The following is a 14,545-nucleotide window of genomic DNA, read 5'->3' as shown; positions in this document are numbered from 1 at the left end:
CAACTCTGACATTTTCTCTACCATTCTCTGTACGTTGTCTTCTACTTTGAACTCAACAGCCGGATGTCGAGGCGTGGCGGTGGCGGCCGTCGGGGAGGCAGCGATTACTATAGGGAGGCGCAGCTCGGAGCTTCGTCCTTTGGCCAGTGGGGAGGAGGCCGGGGCGGTAGAGGCGGCAGAGGCAGAGGATGGGGTGGCGGCGAAGGTGGCCTGGTGGCTATGGAGAAGGGTACGCTCCGCCACCTTGAGCACAGGAGCGCCACAAAATTCTTATTTTTTTTGGCTAAAGTGCGCCACAAAATTCTTCAATGTAAAAGGTAGAGCACCAGCAGTGTACAAGCTTTTCCTTCCATCGTAAACAGGCATCTGCCTGCCTAAGTGGGTGGGAGTCCTTATACAATGTCACAAGCTTGCTGATTACATTTCTATTGCTAGTCCTGGATATCGATTTCAGGTTGATTGAAACTTAATCGATCCATGAAAACAAAAACTTAGATCAAAGCTGACCCTTCTCTCTTCGACAACGCCTGCTCCTTTGATCTCTTAATGGGATTATGAGTGGCCAACCATGGCCTGAACAATAGTCGAGTTGGTAAGGAACTCAAAATTGACATCTTCTTTGAAGTCCCCAACACTGAACCAGCCATAATTGAGGTTGCCTCCTCAGATGCAATGTTCTTTGGGGTTACGATATTCCCCTGCCGCCCCTCTAAAAATTTATATTCCTCTTGGTTGTTCCCTATACACCGGCATTTGAAGCATACATCCTCATATTTTCATCGACAAAGGTAGGATCCAAAACCAGGATGGGCAAAACCGTCCCGAACCGGGCGGTTGGGGTCGTATCGAGCCATCCTGGTGGCGGACTGGGACGGTTACGACAACGAAAATGAAATCCGTCATTGGAGGGGGAGAAGGAAAAGGAAAGAGAGGAAAAGAGAGCGAGTAGGAGAGGGAGGGAGAGGGAGAGGGAGAGGAAGAGAGAAAGGTGGAGGCCGGCCGGCGAAGGCTGGCGCCGCGGAGCCCTCCTCCGCCTCCTCTGCCAGGTCGCCGGCCCTCCATTGGCCTTCTGCCGGCCTCCACCACCCTCCTCTCTCCCTCCCTCTCTTTTTCTCTCACATTCGCCCTCTCCCCTACCTCCTCTACTGTGTCAATAAGGGGCAGCACGGAACGGTACAAGGCATATCGTTTCATGCCACTGGGCAACCAGTTCGAGCCTCGGTTTTGGCACACAAACTCCGCCCAAAACCCTTATCCTACAGCCCAATTGTTATCCCCAATAATAATGGCTTGGATATGTCTATATGGATGCATGCTCTTGCGGTTACATTCATAAGTCGATGGCCAATGGCATCCTTTTAGCAACTGCAATATTTTGGATCACCTCCCTATCCCAATATTCCCATGGGACATGCAAGATCTACACCCATACCACAATCATCCAGTTAGCATCCGCCGTTAGCATAAGTTCGGGCTTCCATGGCTCTAATGCCAAAACTTGTTCCACAATTTTTATCAGTCCTTCCATACACACATGCAGCATATAGTCTTGAATTTGAACCTATGTATAAAGGGCGATCTAGTACATAAGGCTCCTACCACTATAGAGTTTAGGGAGGGTTAGGTGTACCGACCTTATCCCCGTATGCAGAGAGGTTGTTTCTGTAGTTTAAGCTCATGACACTTGGGTCACAATGGACTAATCTTATAATAGCGCTAAGGCTCTCCTCCTCTATATACCTATATGTATATCAACAGGACCTTCTAAAGTTTCGAACTCATTTAGAACCCTCCAATGAAGTCAGAGTTCCCAAGCAACAAAACCTAGAGAAAGCCTTGGCCCAAGAAAATGACCCAAAAGGCATCATTTTCTTGGGAGCAAACTTGATGTTCTGCGTGAACCAAGGTTCGTTGTACCGGTACCAGTCGGCGTACCGGTGGCGGCCCGGACTGGTCCGTACCGGTTCCGTACCGATGGCGGTACGGACTGGTACGGCAGACCATGGCGTGAACCTTACATAAAGATGCTCAATCTCTTCCAGGGTCATAGCTTGAGTTTTCCAAGGAAAAAAGGTTTTTTTTTTTTTACCACTATCGACATAGTCCTCAACGAGCTAGCAAACACTCATTTGCCCACTTCCCCACCTCCAATAGAGGAGAATCCTCACCCTACACCCCAGGTTTACTCCTGATAGGGCATGTATTCAATAAATCTTCGCTCCCTATACCCCAGCACTCGGTTCACTAGTTACCATTCTTCTCTCCATGTTTTGATGTTTTAATGATGCAGTACAAATTTATGTGGAAAACATTTTGAAGAAAGCCATACCTTGCACCTCAAATCCTATAAATTTCATTCTTTTTCCTGCTTCTTACCTCATGCACTACCATGTTTCCAACACAAACACCAATGCATTGATCATACGACTAAGTCTACCTACCAGAAAAAAATTCAAATCATAAGACAAGTATTTGGTTTTTAACATTAGCTTATTTTGGAAATAGGCCCCATGGTTACTGGTTTCATAGTTCATTCTCATTTTTTAATTATAAAGAGCATTATGCAGGCAGGAAATTTGAGTTCAGAATGTTCTCCAAGCAAAGGAATTTCATCAACAGAGTGCATAATTGAAGATCTACAATCTAGGATCAAGAAGCTAGAGAGGTGGAATACAGTCAATTTGGTAATTTCTTTTTGCACGGTTATCTTGATTATTTCCTGAACTTATTATACTAGGGAATAGATTATGTGCTGCAAACCACTGATCCATTATTTAGTTGCGTACATTTGTTTAGGCTTATCATGTGTTTGTGCTTTCACAGGTTTTCTGGACCTTTTTGTTGTCTGCTTTTGTTGGTTATTCACTGTACCAAAGGAAGCGTCACTGACCAGGATTACTAACTAAACTGACAGCAGAGAATTTACATGATCTACAAACAGATTTGCATCTATGAGGGCCTCAAATCCTAAGAGGTGCTGGAGGATCACTGTAGTAATGGACTTTGATTTTCTTTTGATCGAGTTAATCTTAAGTTTTCATGTGCCTCCAATTATGCTTTTTTACAGGTTTTGAGGGCGCTTGCCACCTTGGAGGTGACGTGGAGGATGTATATGACTCCCATAATCTAGATTGGCTTTCTTTCAAATGACCTTTATGCTTCCTCAGCATGATTGTATTTGGAACATTCATGTGGCACTCACCCTGCTTATCACAATCCTGAGAAAATTTTCGGTGGCAGAATTAAGCACCAGGATACAGAATGTTGGGCAAGCCATTTACCAACTGCAAATTTTCAGCTATTCTAATCTATTGCAAAGGAGAGAACAAGTCCTAGTGCCAGAAAGTATATTTTCTTGCAGATTTGACGTTAGGGGAGAAGGGTTTTCATCGAAAATGTCACTGTTTGCTATTTAGTTTTTTTAAATTTCAAACTCAAGACTCTAGCTATTCTGCTGACCAGTCTCCTGCGGGTATTGTAACATGGAAGGAACAATCTTGGACATTAACTCAGAAAATAACCATTTTTTTTAGTGCAATGCTATTGCTAGAACTTCTTTCACTGCTTCTAGAGAAGTGAATTATTTTTTTGTCAACATTGGTTATCAGCGAGACCCTGGATTGAGCTCGCATACTCAGGCGCTAGGCCTCTAGGTCTCTCCCTTCCAACTGTGATGGCAGCGTCCATGACCAGGCCTGATATCAACCATCTTCCTCATCTTTGAAAGTCTGTGCAGCTGTGTGTTTACTCTCATCTCTATGTGCTGAAAAAATTTTGGATACTTACCAAAAAAAAAAAAAATCTTCTTAACTAGTTTTTTTACTAAGGTTTCAGATCGTTACAGATAATATCATCAAATATTTAATTATTCAATTCTTTTTTTGATCTAAAATGGAGGGAGTGAGTAACTTCTCCCAAACTTTATTGAAAGAAAAGACATATTTACAAGGAGGCTGGTAATTATACACGTAGAGAAGACAGCTTATCTAAAAGATAGAAAAAAGATAGTCGTGGGAAACAGAGGTTTTGGCATTACAAAGGTATTTCTACAAGGAAAAAAAGTATAATATTTTATGCAAAACAGAGGCAGACGATGCTTTTCTTTTCAAGAAGATCCTTTGAGTTTCTCTCGTGCCGGATGTTCCACATGAGTGCATGAGCAAGTGATCCCGGCCTTTTCTTAGATGGCCCTGAATTTTTCTTCTCCATGTAGACCAAAAAGAAGTTAAATGGGAGGCAAACCGCAAAAATTTAAACATGATAAAAGAGGAGACCACAATGCTTGGGCACATAGAGAGCGAATGAAAAGGTGAGAACCACTGAGGTAGTAGCCCAGTGAAAACATGGCCTTACTTCCAATCAAGTGGTTCCGAGTTCGAAACGCACGGACGTCGATTAAATTGTGGAGGCCGGATGCTTCCTGCTCGGACACGGGATCTAGAAGGGCGTATCGCTCTGCTGGTAGCCTCGGCGGTGTTAGGTGCGATGTACTTACATGTGGTATTCGTGCTGGAGCTCAGAGGGATAACCGAGCCCGACCCACGGGTGGGGAGGGTATGAGTAAAACCGGCAGGGGTGCTCAACATACGGTCATTTCTGCCTGCATCGAACATTTTCTCAGTGGAGTGGGGGCTGCTACGCGGGGGTAGGCTTGTCCCTTCCTCCTCCATTCCTCTTTTGTTTCAGCCAAAAAAAAAAAAAAAAAAAGGTGAGAAGCAGTCTTAGAGCGGAAACCACCAAAGGAGCAGCCTACGCTTACCCTCCAACCTTTCCTTGCCAAAATTTTTCTAATATGTTGCTTGTTTTCTAGGGCTAGCCAAATGAATACTTTCACCTTTTCATGTACTGGAGCCTTCTAAATCATCTTGTAGAATTGATAACGAATCCTGCCGCTATTAATGAACTTGTAGCATGAATCAACTCTATACTTCCCCATCTCGACAAGGCTTCCACACTAGCACATCAACATAATCAATAGGATGAACAGATGAGAGCAAGTCCCGCAATTGGTCCATTTGTGCTGACTCTGAGACTGTGAGAGGACCAAAGACCTTGATATTCCAAGTGCGCCCTTTGCTCCTCCATAAGGAAGCAATTGAGACGTTCCGCTTGACTGCTCTAAGAAACAAATCATGAAATAAGGATTCAAAGAGAATCGGTCCTAGCCAACAATCTTCCCAGAATCTAATGTTTTCACCATTACCAAGCTTAAAGAAAACACAATCTTCCAGACTAGGTAGGCTCTGAAGGGTCGTCGTCTGACATGCATGGCAAATCTACTTCTCGTGTAGTGAGCAGTCGTAAACTTGCTTCCTCCAAATAGATTCACTGCCACTACCAACACCAGGAAGCACAATCAATCTCCAAGCCCATTTTGCAAGAAGGGAGAGATTCGAATTTCTGAGGTTCTTGAGGGCAGCACGAAGTCTCTTTAAATTGTCGACCCACTTGGCGGCTGAATTAGAACATCTTCTAATACTCTGCCAATACCCAAGAACCAATTCATCCAAACCGACTTCCTTCGTCCACCAAAGTTCGCACTTGAAAGTATAATGATTTGGAGGTTTCATGTTACAGTCAAGAACGATTGGTACATGATCTGATGCCGAACTAACCAAAGCCTTCTGTACTGCCAATGGGGACAGGTCATCCCAACCGAAGGAGAAAAGAAAGCAGTCCAGCCTTGCCATTGATCTAAGTGAAATCCCTCCCCTTGAGATCAATGTTGAAGAGCTGAAGTGAAGAGATAAAATTTGTAACAACCTACGACCTCATCCAAAATGGCTAGGCGGAAGATATTATTTGAATTCTTTGATCCTGTGTAAGTACTCAAGATCTACTTTGACGTCCTAGACATGCTAAGGGTTTAAATATATTCAAATCTAATTACAAACACCATGATCGGCCCATGGTCAGCTCCAATAGATCCGTGCTGCAGTATCTCCTAGTCCACATAGGTTATAGGTTAGTCTGCTCTGATACCATTTGTAACAACTCAAGACCTCATCTAAAATGGCTAGCCTGAAAGTATTATTTTGGTTACTTGATCTTGTATAAGTATCCAAGACCTACCTAACGAATAATGATAAACCACGGTGCTCCCAACGTGCTCGTGTGAAGAGAGGGATTATCCAAACTATTTGTGGTTTGTTCTCACCCGAAGAGAGGTATTTCAGTTTCAATCAAATTGCTATTCGCGACCAGCTTTGCGACCTATCAAATAACTAATGTGGGACTAAACACACACCCACACAGGTTTTCACAAAATCCATGAAAGCTAAGGAGTCATGCACACCCTGTGGATTTCCTCTTCTATTTGAGGAGCCTTGGTGATGTTGAAATCACCACCAAGCAACCATAGTCCTCTGAATTCTCCTCTGATTTCAGCTAGCTCATCATAAAATCCACTCTTGAGGCTCTACCATTAGGGCCATAAACAGAAGAGATGATAGGAGATGTTTTTAGAGAGGTGCCACGCAGCTCCACTGTAACCGAGTATGTCTTAATGGATTGGACTCCTCTGTTTGAGAGAATAAGATTGGACTCCACCCGATCATGATACCACCAGCTGAGCCCAATGCATTTTGATAAGCCCAATCTGAAGTTTTAGCACCCCCAATGGATTGAAGAACTCTAACTGAATCTCTTCATAAAAAAAAAAGAACTCTAACCGAAGGAGAACAAAGCTTGGATTCTTGAATTAAGAAGATGCCGCATTTAGATTCCTGAACCTGCTCACAAGCAGCTCGCCTTTTAGTAGGAAGGCCCAAGCCTCTAGTATTCCAAGAGAGTATGATCATAATAAACATCCCCGTGGCAACAAAGAAGAAGCGTTGAAAAGAAGAACTAATATGGGTTGGTCTAGGTTATGCTCGGCATGTATTGCAGACTAGAGCTATATTGCTTGAGAGAGATCCGACTACAGTTATTGGCTTGGTCCAACAAAGTGTTGGCGGTATAGACGAGTACTATCCTTTGATTCGAGACATCAGGGTTATGGTTCGTGGCGAGATGGCCTTCCAGGCTAAGCACGTCTATAGAGAGGCCAACGGAACTACCAACTGGGTGGCTTTATATGTGGCCAACCACTTTAAAGATACTCTTTGGGTTGAAGAGAGGGAGTTGCCTAATGTGCTCCAGGATATGTTGTCTTTTTACTTTTTTGGATATATCCATACTAGATTGTAGTAAAGAGAGAGAGAGAGTGAGAGAGCCTGCTCAAAAACTTGTTACCAGACATAGATAAGAAGGGTGCATGACTTCCCATGGTGGTACACGAAAGAGGCTCAGCGGAAGCAGTATCCCACATAGTATCTCCAAGTCAACCTACCCAGACAAGCCAAAGAGAAATCAAAAAGTAAGCCAAGGAGACTCCCCAACACATATGGAAGAAAAGGGGGAATATTGAAGGATAATGTACAATATAAGAAACAAAAATCCATGTTGTCCATGAAAAATTTCTGATATTCTGTGAACTGATCCAACTCATCAAAATCTCATCTTTATCACTTAACGGGTCTTGTGGATCTTGAAGGTACTTCATTCAGAATTTTGATTTGAAGTCTCTTTTGTGCCCTTTGCTATAGGGATTTAAAGTTTTTGGAGATCTTAGGATTTCTAGTTCGTCAAGTTACCTTTAACAATTATTTCAGCTTTATCCTTTGCATTTGATTACGTTGGTTGCAAGGAATCCAATTGACTCATTTTTCTTCCTTGGACAGAGGTGAATATAAAGAATTAATCATCATTTCTTTAACCACTATGTTCAGCTTCCCACCGCCGTTCTATTGCCTCCTCTCGCCAGGGAAAGTTAACGTAGCAACTACATTCATTGGCTTCTTTCCCGAAAAAAAAAAAAAAAGTTCAACCATATAAAAATTTGGTTACTGGTTTTAACAAGTTTGTCTAATGTCAATATCAAAGCCCTTTTGTTATTTCTTTTTCTTCTTTTTGTTTTTTTTATTTAAGGCTGCATTTATTATTTTTATTTTTTTGCGCTAAAGCAGGCATTTCATATATTGTAAGTATGGATACGTCCAATAAAATAAAAAAACAACAAGTTTCGAAGTGCTCTAAACAACTCTGTCTCTCAAACCTATAGGGCTCATTTGGTTTGCGAGAAGCATTTTCCCTCCTAGGAATATGATTCTTGGGAAGAAGATTCCTAGTAAGAGAATGCTTGGAAATGTCCTTTTGGCATGTTTGATTAAATATGGAAAAGTGACAGATATTCAGAGCGCTTATGTTTGGTTGACCATCTAATTTTTTGAAAAAGTTATGTATAATTCGTATTATATCCTTAATAAAAATTAGGTCTTTAATGCCTATTTAATGCTGAAGGGTTTTTTTGGAAAAAAAAAAGATGGAGTGATTCTCGCCTCATGGGAAGTAACTTTTTCATGTTTCTCATAGAAAAGACTTTCTCATAAAATGTGGGAATTGTATTCCCATAAAGTAACTTTTTCATGTTTCTCATAGAAAAGACTTTCTCATAAAATGTGGGAATTGTATTCCCATGGGAATACAACTTTTTCATCTTTCTCCTTTAAAAACTCTAACCAAACAAAAGGCATCTCATTACTTTCCCGTTGACCACACTTTCCTCTCTTCTTTTTCCGCGAACCAAAGGAGTCCATAGGATACCTTTAGAGCGGCAGGCCACATAAAAAGCCATCCAATTTACGGCTTTATTGTTCTTTCTGAACACATGCTTAGTCTAAAAAGTCATTCCATCACTCACCATTGTCCAAATATTTCATAACAGCATACCCTCCACCGCCCCTAGGGCCACCCAAGGTTGCATTTATTTTGCCAGCGAGAAACAAGATGGAGCCTAAAAGGTAGGTAATTACCCCACCAACTACATCAATAGCTTTTGTTGCGGTAAAAGTCTGCCGGACAATGAGACGTAATAATGTTTTCTATTCAAGATATCTGTGTGCTTGTTTTGAGTAGCAGTAATATTTTCGGATACAGACGTCTATTTTGATTGGCTGATAGAAGGCGCAGGAGACAAAGGGGACACTCAAACAATGGAATCGAGATTATATTGGAAACCTTACCAACTAAATTGATGAGGTAAAGCGTGCCGGAGTAGTGATCTGCGACAGAAGGAAGACCTCCTTGCTGGTTGTTTGTCCTAAATTTAATCGGCTAGGGCGCAGAGTCATCTTCATATAATCTCAATTTTCTGGAGGTTGTTGGACCGAAGAGATGATGATTGTGAATTCTTCGAAAGAATGTTGGAGCAAAAAAAAAAAAAAACTGGTAGCAATGCATTAGAAATAGTTTTATTCGTAACTGGTCTATCGATTAACCTGGCTTTGCCATCCAAATCTGCCATGTCTATCTTGCCTTCATTTTACTTTTTTTCTTCTCGGTGAAGGCCAAAGAGCAGAGTAGAGGGAGACAACATTTAGTTTATTCTAAGGGAACAACCAATATAAGACTAAATACATACTAACACAAATTCCCGCATACTCTTTTGGTTTAATTACTAACTTTTTTGCTGGACTAAGAATCCAAATTCAATCATAAATACCATCTAACTGAAATTCGATCATAAGTATTTATTCGGAAGAGTTTTGTTAACCTGGAGTTATTTTGGACTCGCTAACATGTGGATCCAGATGAATTCTTGCTTTATGTTTTGAAAATGGCTAGTTTCTTCTAGGAATAAAATTGGTTAACAAAGATGATGGTTAATTGGTTGCAAAGCTGATGTACTATCTAACGATTGTAATACAATTATTTGGAGCCTATTTCAAGAAAGACTGTCATGAACATGAAAATGGGTTAAATGAGGGCAATTTTGGGTTAGTTCAAATTTAAACAAGTGAAATAATTGGTCTAATACATTAATATCACAAGTTTATCCATTCGGTAGGGCAATTGTTATTTGTAGGTGTTTGTCTAGGTTGGGATAGGCATATACTTTCCTATTCGGTGGCAGATATCAATTAAGATTCTCTACGAGGGTCGCACTGCAAAATACTATGAAACTCTTGATAGCCGCCATCAGAAGATGGACGACCATCAAACAACACACATCGTGTATGATGCAGTAGCACTTGTGGACCGTCTTATTTGATGGCGATTTATCTATTCATAGTCGGAGGTTGTATAGCATTCTGCAATACATCCCACAAATGGTAAAAGATCCGTGCTCGACAAACATTAGTCTATTTGAGTGAGCTAAATGTCCATCTAGTTCTCTGTTACCGTTGTTCCAGTTGGCTTTGCCACGCTGCAGGTATAAAGTACTTCCCTTCGGGCACAAGGAGGTATTGCGGCAAAGTAACTTGCCTCACCTAGTCATTGCCGGTATAAATGTGAAAAACATTCATCCTTGCAAGCATGTGTATGATGCCATTTTGAGTGAAGTTTTCGATTGTGGCAAATAGTATCATAGTGGCTCATCGAGGCTGGCCACGAGCCAATCGTGATGCTTGTGGATTATATTTAAATGGATTTAGACTTTTAGTCTGATGAGAATCAAGGCTTAAATAAAAAAAAGTATTTAAAGATCTATATAGGATTAAGAAACTCAAAAATTATCTTCCAACTAGCTATTTTGGACGAAAAACTAGTTGTTGGAGCAAGAGAATTTCTCTTAAAAGTCCCTCTAAAGTCGTCAACCATGCAACCAACGTACCAAACGCTGATAAAGTCATAACCACTTTTTGCAGATAAAAAGCAACCGTGTTTCTACTTTATTCCAGATGGAGAATGGTGTGAGAATTGGCTTGGACATTGACACGGTGCCGTTAAGAGTTATGCTCGACAAAATGCATCATATTGTACACGCAAGTTGGAAATTATGGAAATTAATGAAGGATCATCATTATTGGGGAGATGCCAGTTAGCTAGTTGGAAATTATCAACTTCATTAAAATTCTTCCATCAAAGCATATTCTAACAAATACATCCGTGCACAAACACCTTCTCCCATCAAAATTCACCATTCATTTTTCCGTTGTAGGGTGCAATATTTTTCCTTTGCTGATCTGGCCACTTGTATGATCATTCGTGCAACTGAATGATCAACTTTCTTTCGTGATGTCCAGGAATCACACCTGTTGCTGGAAACTGGACTCGGAGGCGGCCGCGGACCGAGGAGGAGGAGCTCCGGCGAGAGTAGCGGATGGCGGTACGTCGGCGGGCGGCGTCCTCCGGAGGACCTGCAACAAGCCGGTGGCCGGGGTTTCCGGCGCCGGCCCTCCGATGCTTAAGCCAGAGGGGGGCTTAATTTTGGAGAAGGAGATGGACTGTAAGTAAAAGTCCCAAGCCCTCCCTTAGGAGGAAGATGCCCCTTTTTAGAAGGAGAAGCTCCCCTTTATAGGAGGAGTGCCAGGTTACCTGTGATGTGACTGGACGAATTAATGGGTTACCGTCACGATTCGACGTGGGCGTGGAAGTAATGAGTTGTCGTGGATGGCCCGTTCCCATCATGGGATGAGATGGTGTGCAGTCAGAGCTTGCTTGTGGCGTGCAGTGCAGTCCATTCTTGGGAATGGTGAGGCGTTGACAGTCGTAGCAGGGTATGGTCCATGATTGATATGTCGTGGCGTGGCCGGCAAGTAAAGTATGGTGCGGTAAGGCTGCTGCAGGGCATGGCCGCAGCATGTGGACGACGAGGTCGGCCTTTTGAGGTCAGCTCGGCCTTCTGTGCTCGACCTTCTGTGCTCGGCCTTCTGAGCTCGACAGCCTTCTGTGCTCGGCCTTCTGGTCTCGGCCTTCTGAGCTCGGCAGCCTTCGGAGGCCTGGATGAGCTCGGCAGCCTGTATGAGCTCAGCCTGGATGAGCTCGGCGGCCTGTATGAGCTCGACCTTGCTGTCGGATTTGGATGCTTTAATTGTATTTATGGGGTGGTCCTTTTTTTCCCCCAACAACATCTTGCATAAATTTTGAAATACTCCAATATCTTTCGTGCATCCTAAAAGAAAGAAAATCGTTCTTTCGTGCGGAAGATTCAACATAAATTTTTTTATAGCGCTCTCGAATAAATACACCCAACAATAGCTGCTTTCAAAATAATAACTTAGAGATAAATAGAAGGTATTCCAAATTATATTTTTTTTTTTTTTGATAAACCGGCAACTCAGCATCTAGAGCAATCCGAACCAAGAAAGAGATGCAAAGCGGGAAGGACGGCCTCAATGCTTTCAAATGATCATAACTTCATCCAATCACTTATTCCATTAATTTTTCTCTAAATATATAATTAATCATAATAATAATAATAATTTTAGATTTTTTTTGATACAACGGCTGCTCACACAATTTTGGTATAGTTACAATGTAATTCACCGACAGTTTGGTCGGTCCATTAAATTTTTCTAAAATATTATACTATATAAAATGTAATTCACTGACAGCTCTATTTATTATTTCTTTTATATATATATATACACTTTTTGAAAGATACTGCAGTATCTTGTTAGTATGGTTTTTCGTTTTTTTTTCACGTTAAAAATAGGCAATTCATACTATTATCGGGTACGAACATGTTGGCCGAGTCCCGCCTTATGTGAGATGGGACCCAGCAATTTAAATTAAAAAAAATGGAGAGAATAAAGAAAAGAAAACAAAAAGAGGAAAAAGAGGGGTTAGGGTTCATTATTCTATGAGAAAGTGGATGAGAAGAAAAAGAGGGTTGCCGTCTTGGTGAAGTGCTCGTGGAATCCATCTCAAGAAGAAGGTGAAGATCTTATTCAAAGCATCTCAAGAGGAAGAAGAACCTTATGCAAACCTACACTCGGTAAGATTGTTCTCATTTTATTATTGAAGCCTAAACTCTTTTTCATATAAACTCTTTTTTTGTGATCCAAGGAAGAGATCCTTGATGTATGTGATCCTCTAGCTTAGCTTAGAGAACATACTTTGTAAGCCCATTATTATTGATAGTGGAGGTTTATGGTGGACTTAGGTCCGATGGTTTTTCCCCCTTATATTGGAGGGTTTTCCACCTAAAAATTCTTGTCGCTCTCTTGTGGTTTAATTTTTTTTTTGGTAGTTCTTACATTGATTAATTATTGTGATATTCTCATTCTACTCACACAAAGATAGGAAAGTTTTCATCTAGTGAAGGGATCTTTCCTAACAATCGGAAGCTCTATTTATTATTTTTTTATACATATGTACTTTTTGAAAGGTACTGCAGTATCTTGCTAGTATGGTTCTTTGTTTTTTTTTTTTTTTTGCTAAAAACGGGCAATTCATACTATTATCGGGTACGAACACATCCAGCAGAATCTGCAAACAAAAGATTTTGGAATGCACCAGGTATGTCATCCCCACCAACCCAAAGGGTACCTCCTGAGTGGCTCGCAATATATGCCGCCATCCAGTCTGCCGCCTCGTTCGCCTCACGATATACATGCATAGTTTGAAAAGTAAATTTTTTTTCACCATCAACCATATATTACGAAATAAAGGATGAACTTCTCCATCATGGAAGAGTCCTTTTATATCCGGCTAATCACTCTGGTTGAAGTATGGTTCTTGCTTTAGCCACAAAAAAAAAAAAAAAAAAAAAAAAAAAAAAAAAAAAAAAAAGAAGAGAGAGAAAGAAAAATAAGTATGGTTCTTCTTTTCGCTGGACTGTTTCAGGGCTGGACGGCTTCACATGACTCGCAAAAGTTTCCTGCAGGCAAGAAGACAAACACAACCACGCCGAGAGAATCTTTTCTGCGGCCCACTGCACGGTCATCAACCACAGCAGCAGCGTTAGTGGGTGACAGTCGCACTGGCCATCCGTCTCTCTCTCTCTCTCTCTCTCTCTTTGTCCCAACCCCCCTGTACGCTTTCCAATTCCCGCCTCGATCTCTCCACCACTTCTCCTTTGTTTTTTTTTTTTTGGAGTCCGTCGTGCTGCTGCTGCTGCTGCTTCCAGGAAGCCGGTTTTCGTCTCCCTGCGGAGCACGAGCCCCAAGGCCACGTCGTGTCGCGTGAACTCCCCCACAAAAAAATCTTTTTCTTTTATCTTTTACCGTTCAAACAATATTTTACGGTTTCTCTTTTAATCCGTACCTGACAGTCTGACTCCCGTCACACCTACCACATTCACCCCATTACCCTCACCACCTGGCACGCGCGCACACACACACACTCTCTCTCTCGCTCACTGTAACACGTACTGGAAAACCTACCACCACCTTTTGTTTTTTTCTTTACTTCATTAATATCTTTTTATTCCTTTCTCTTTTTTTTTACATAATTCGTATAATTTAAATACGAATATATCTAATAAAATTAAAAAAATAATGACAAAAAAATAATAAGGCACCTGTGGTCTCAAACCATAACACCTCTCTAAAATGATGAGTAACAAAGAAGGGATCCAATCTACAGCTCTATTCATCTTTCGAAACATATGAATAATTTCGATCAAGCGACAACCAGACACCAACCTCTGTATGCCTTTAAGTAGAGCTAATCAAAATCCGGACTTGGGCCGGACTCAACAACAGAAATTAGGCCTGATGGCTATGCCCAGGCCCGACCCGATCCGGCTAGACTGTGGGGCTTAAATTTTTGTCTAGAT

General features: G+C 41.6%; 1 protein-coding gene across 4 annotated transcripts in view; it reads left to right on the top strand.

Moving 5' to 3' along the window:
- LOC103719926 (P-loop containing nucleoside triphosphate hydrolases superfamily protein) overlaps positions 1 to 3,561 on the top strand; it is a 47,063-nt gene extending 43,502 nt beyond the window's left edge. For 3 of the 4 annotated variants that reach the window (XM_088714386.2, XM_008809410.5, XM_088714385.2), the window contains 3 exons: positions 2,568 to 2,684; positions 2,824 to 2,974; positions 3,068 to 3,561. Coding sequence is in view for 2 of the 4 variants with exons in the window: in XM_008809410.5 (XP_008807632.1) it covers positions 2,568 to 2,684; positions 2,824 to 2,889 (183 nt within the window). In the remaining 2 variants the exon portion in view is untranslated. Of the gene's footprint in view, positions 1 to 2,555; positions 2,685 to 2,823; positions 2,975 to 3,067 lie in introns of all 4 variants that reach the window. The other variant, XM_039119548.3, reaches the window with a different exon arrangement.
- Positions 3,562 to 14,545: the final 10,984 nt, after the last annotated feature.

Source organism: Phoenix dactylifera, chromosome 18 (genome assembly GCF_051530095.1).
Source record: "Phoenix dactylifera cultivar Ajwa chromosome 18, Ajwa_hap1_PhDact_Kaust_v1.1, whole genome shotgun sequence".
In the NCBI taxonomy this organism is placed as follows: Eukaryota; Viridiplantae; Streptophyta; class Magnoliopsida; order Arecales; family Arecaceae; genus Phoenix; species Phoenix dactylifera.
Note: the sequence above shows the minus strand (reverse complement) of the source record. Positions and strands in the feature narration are given on the sequence as shown.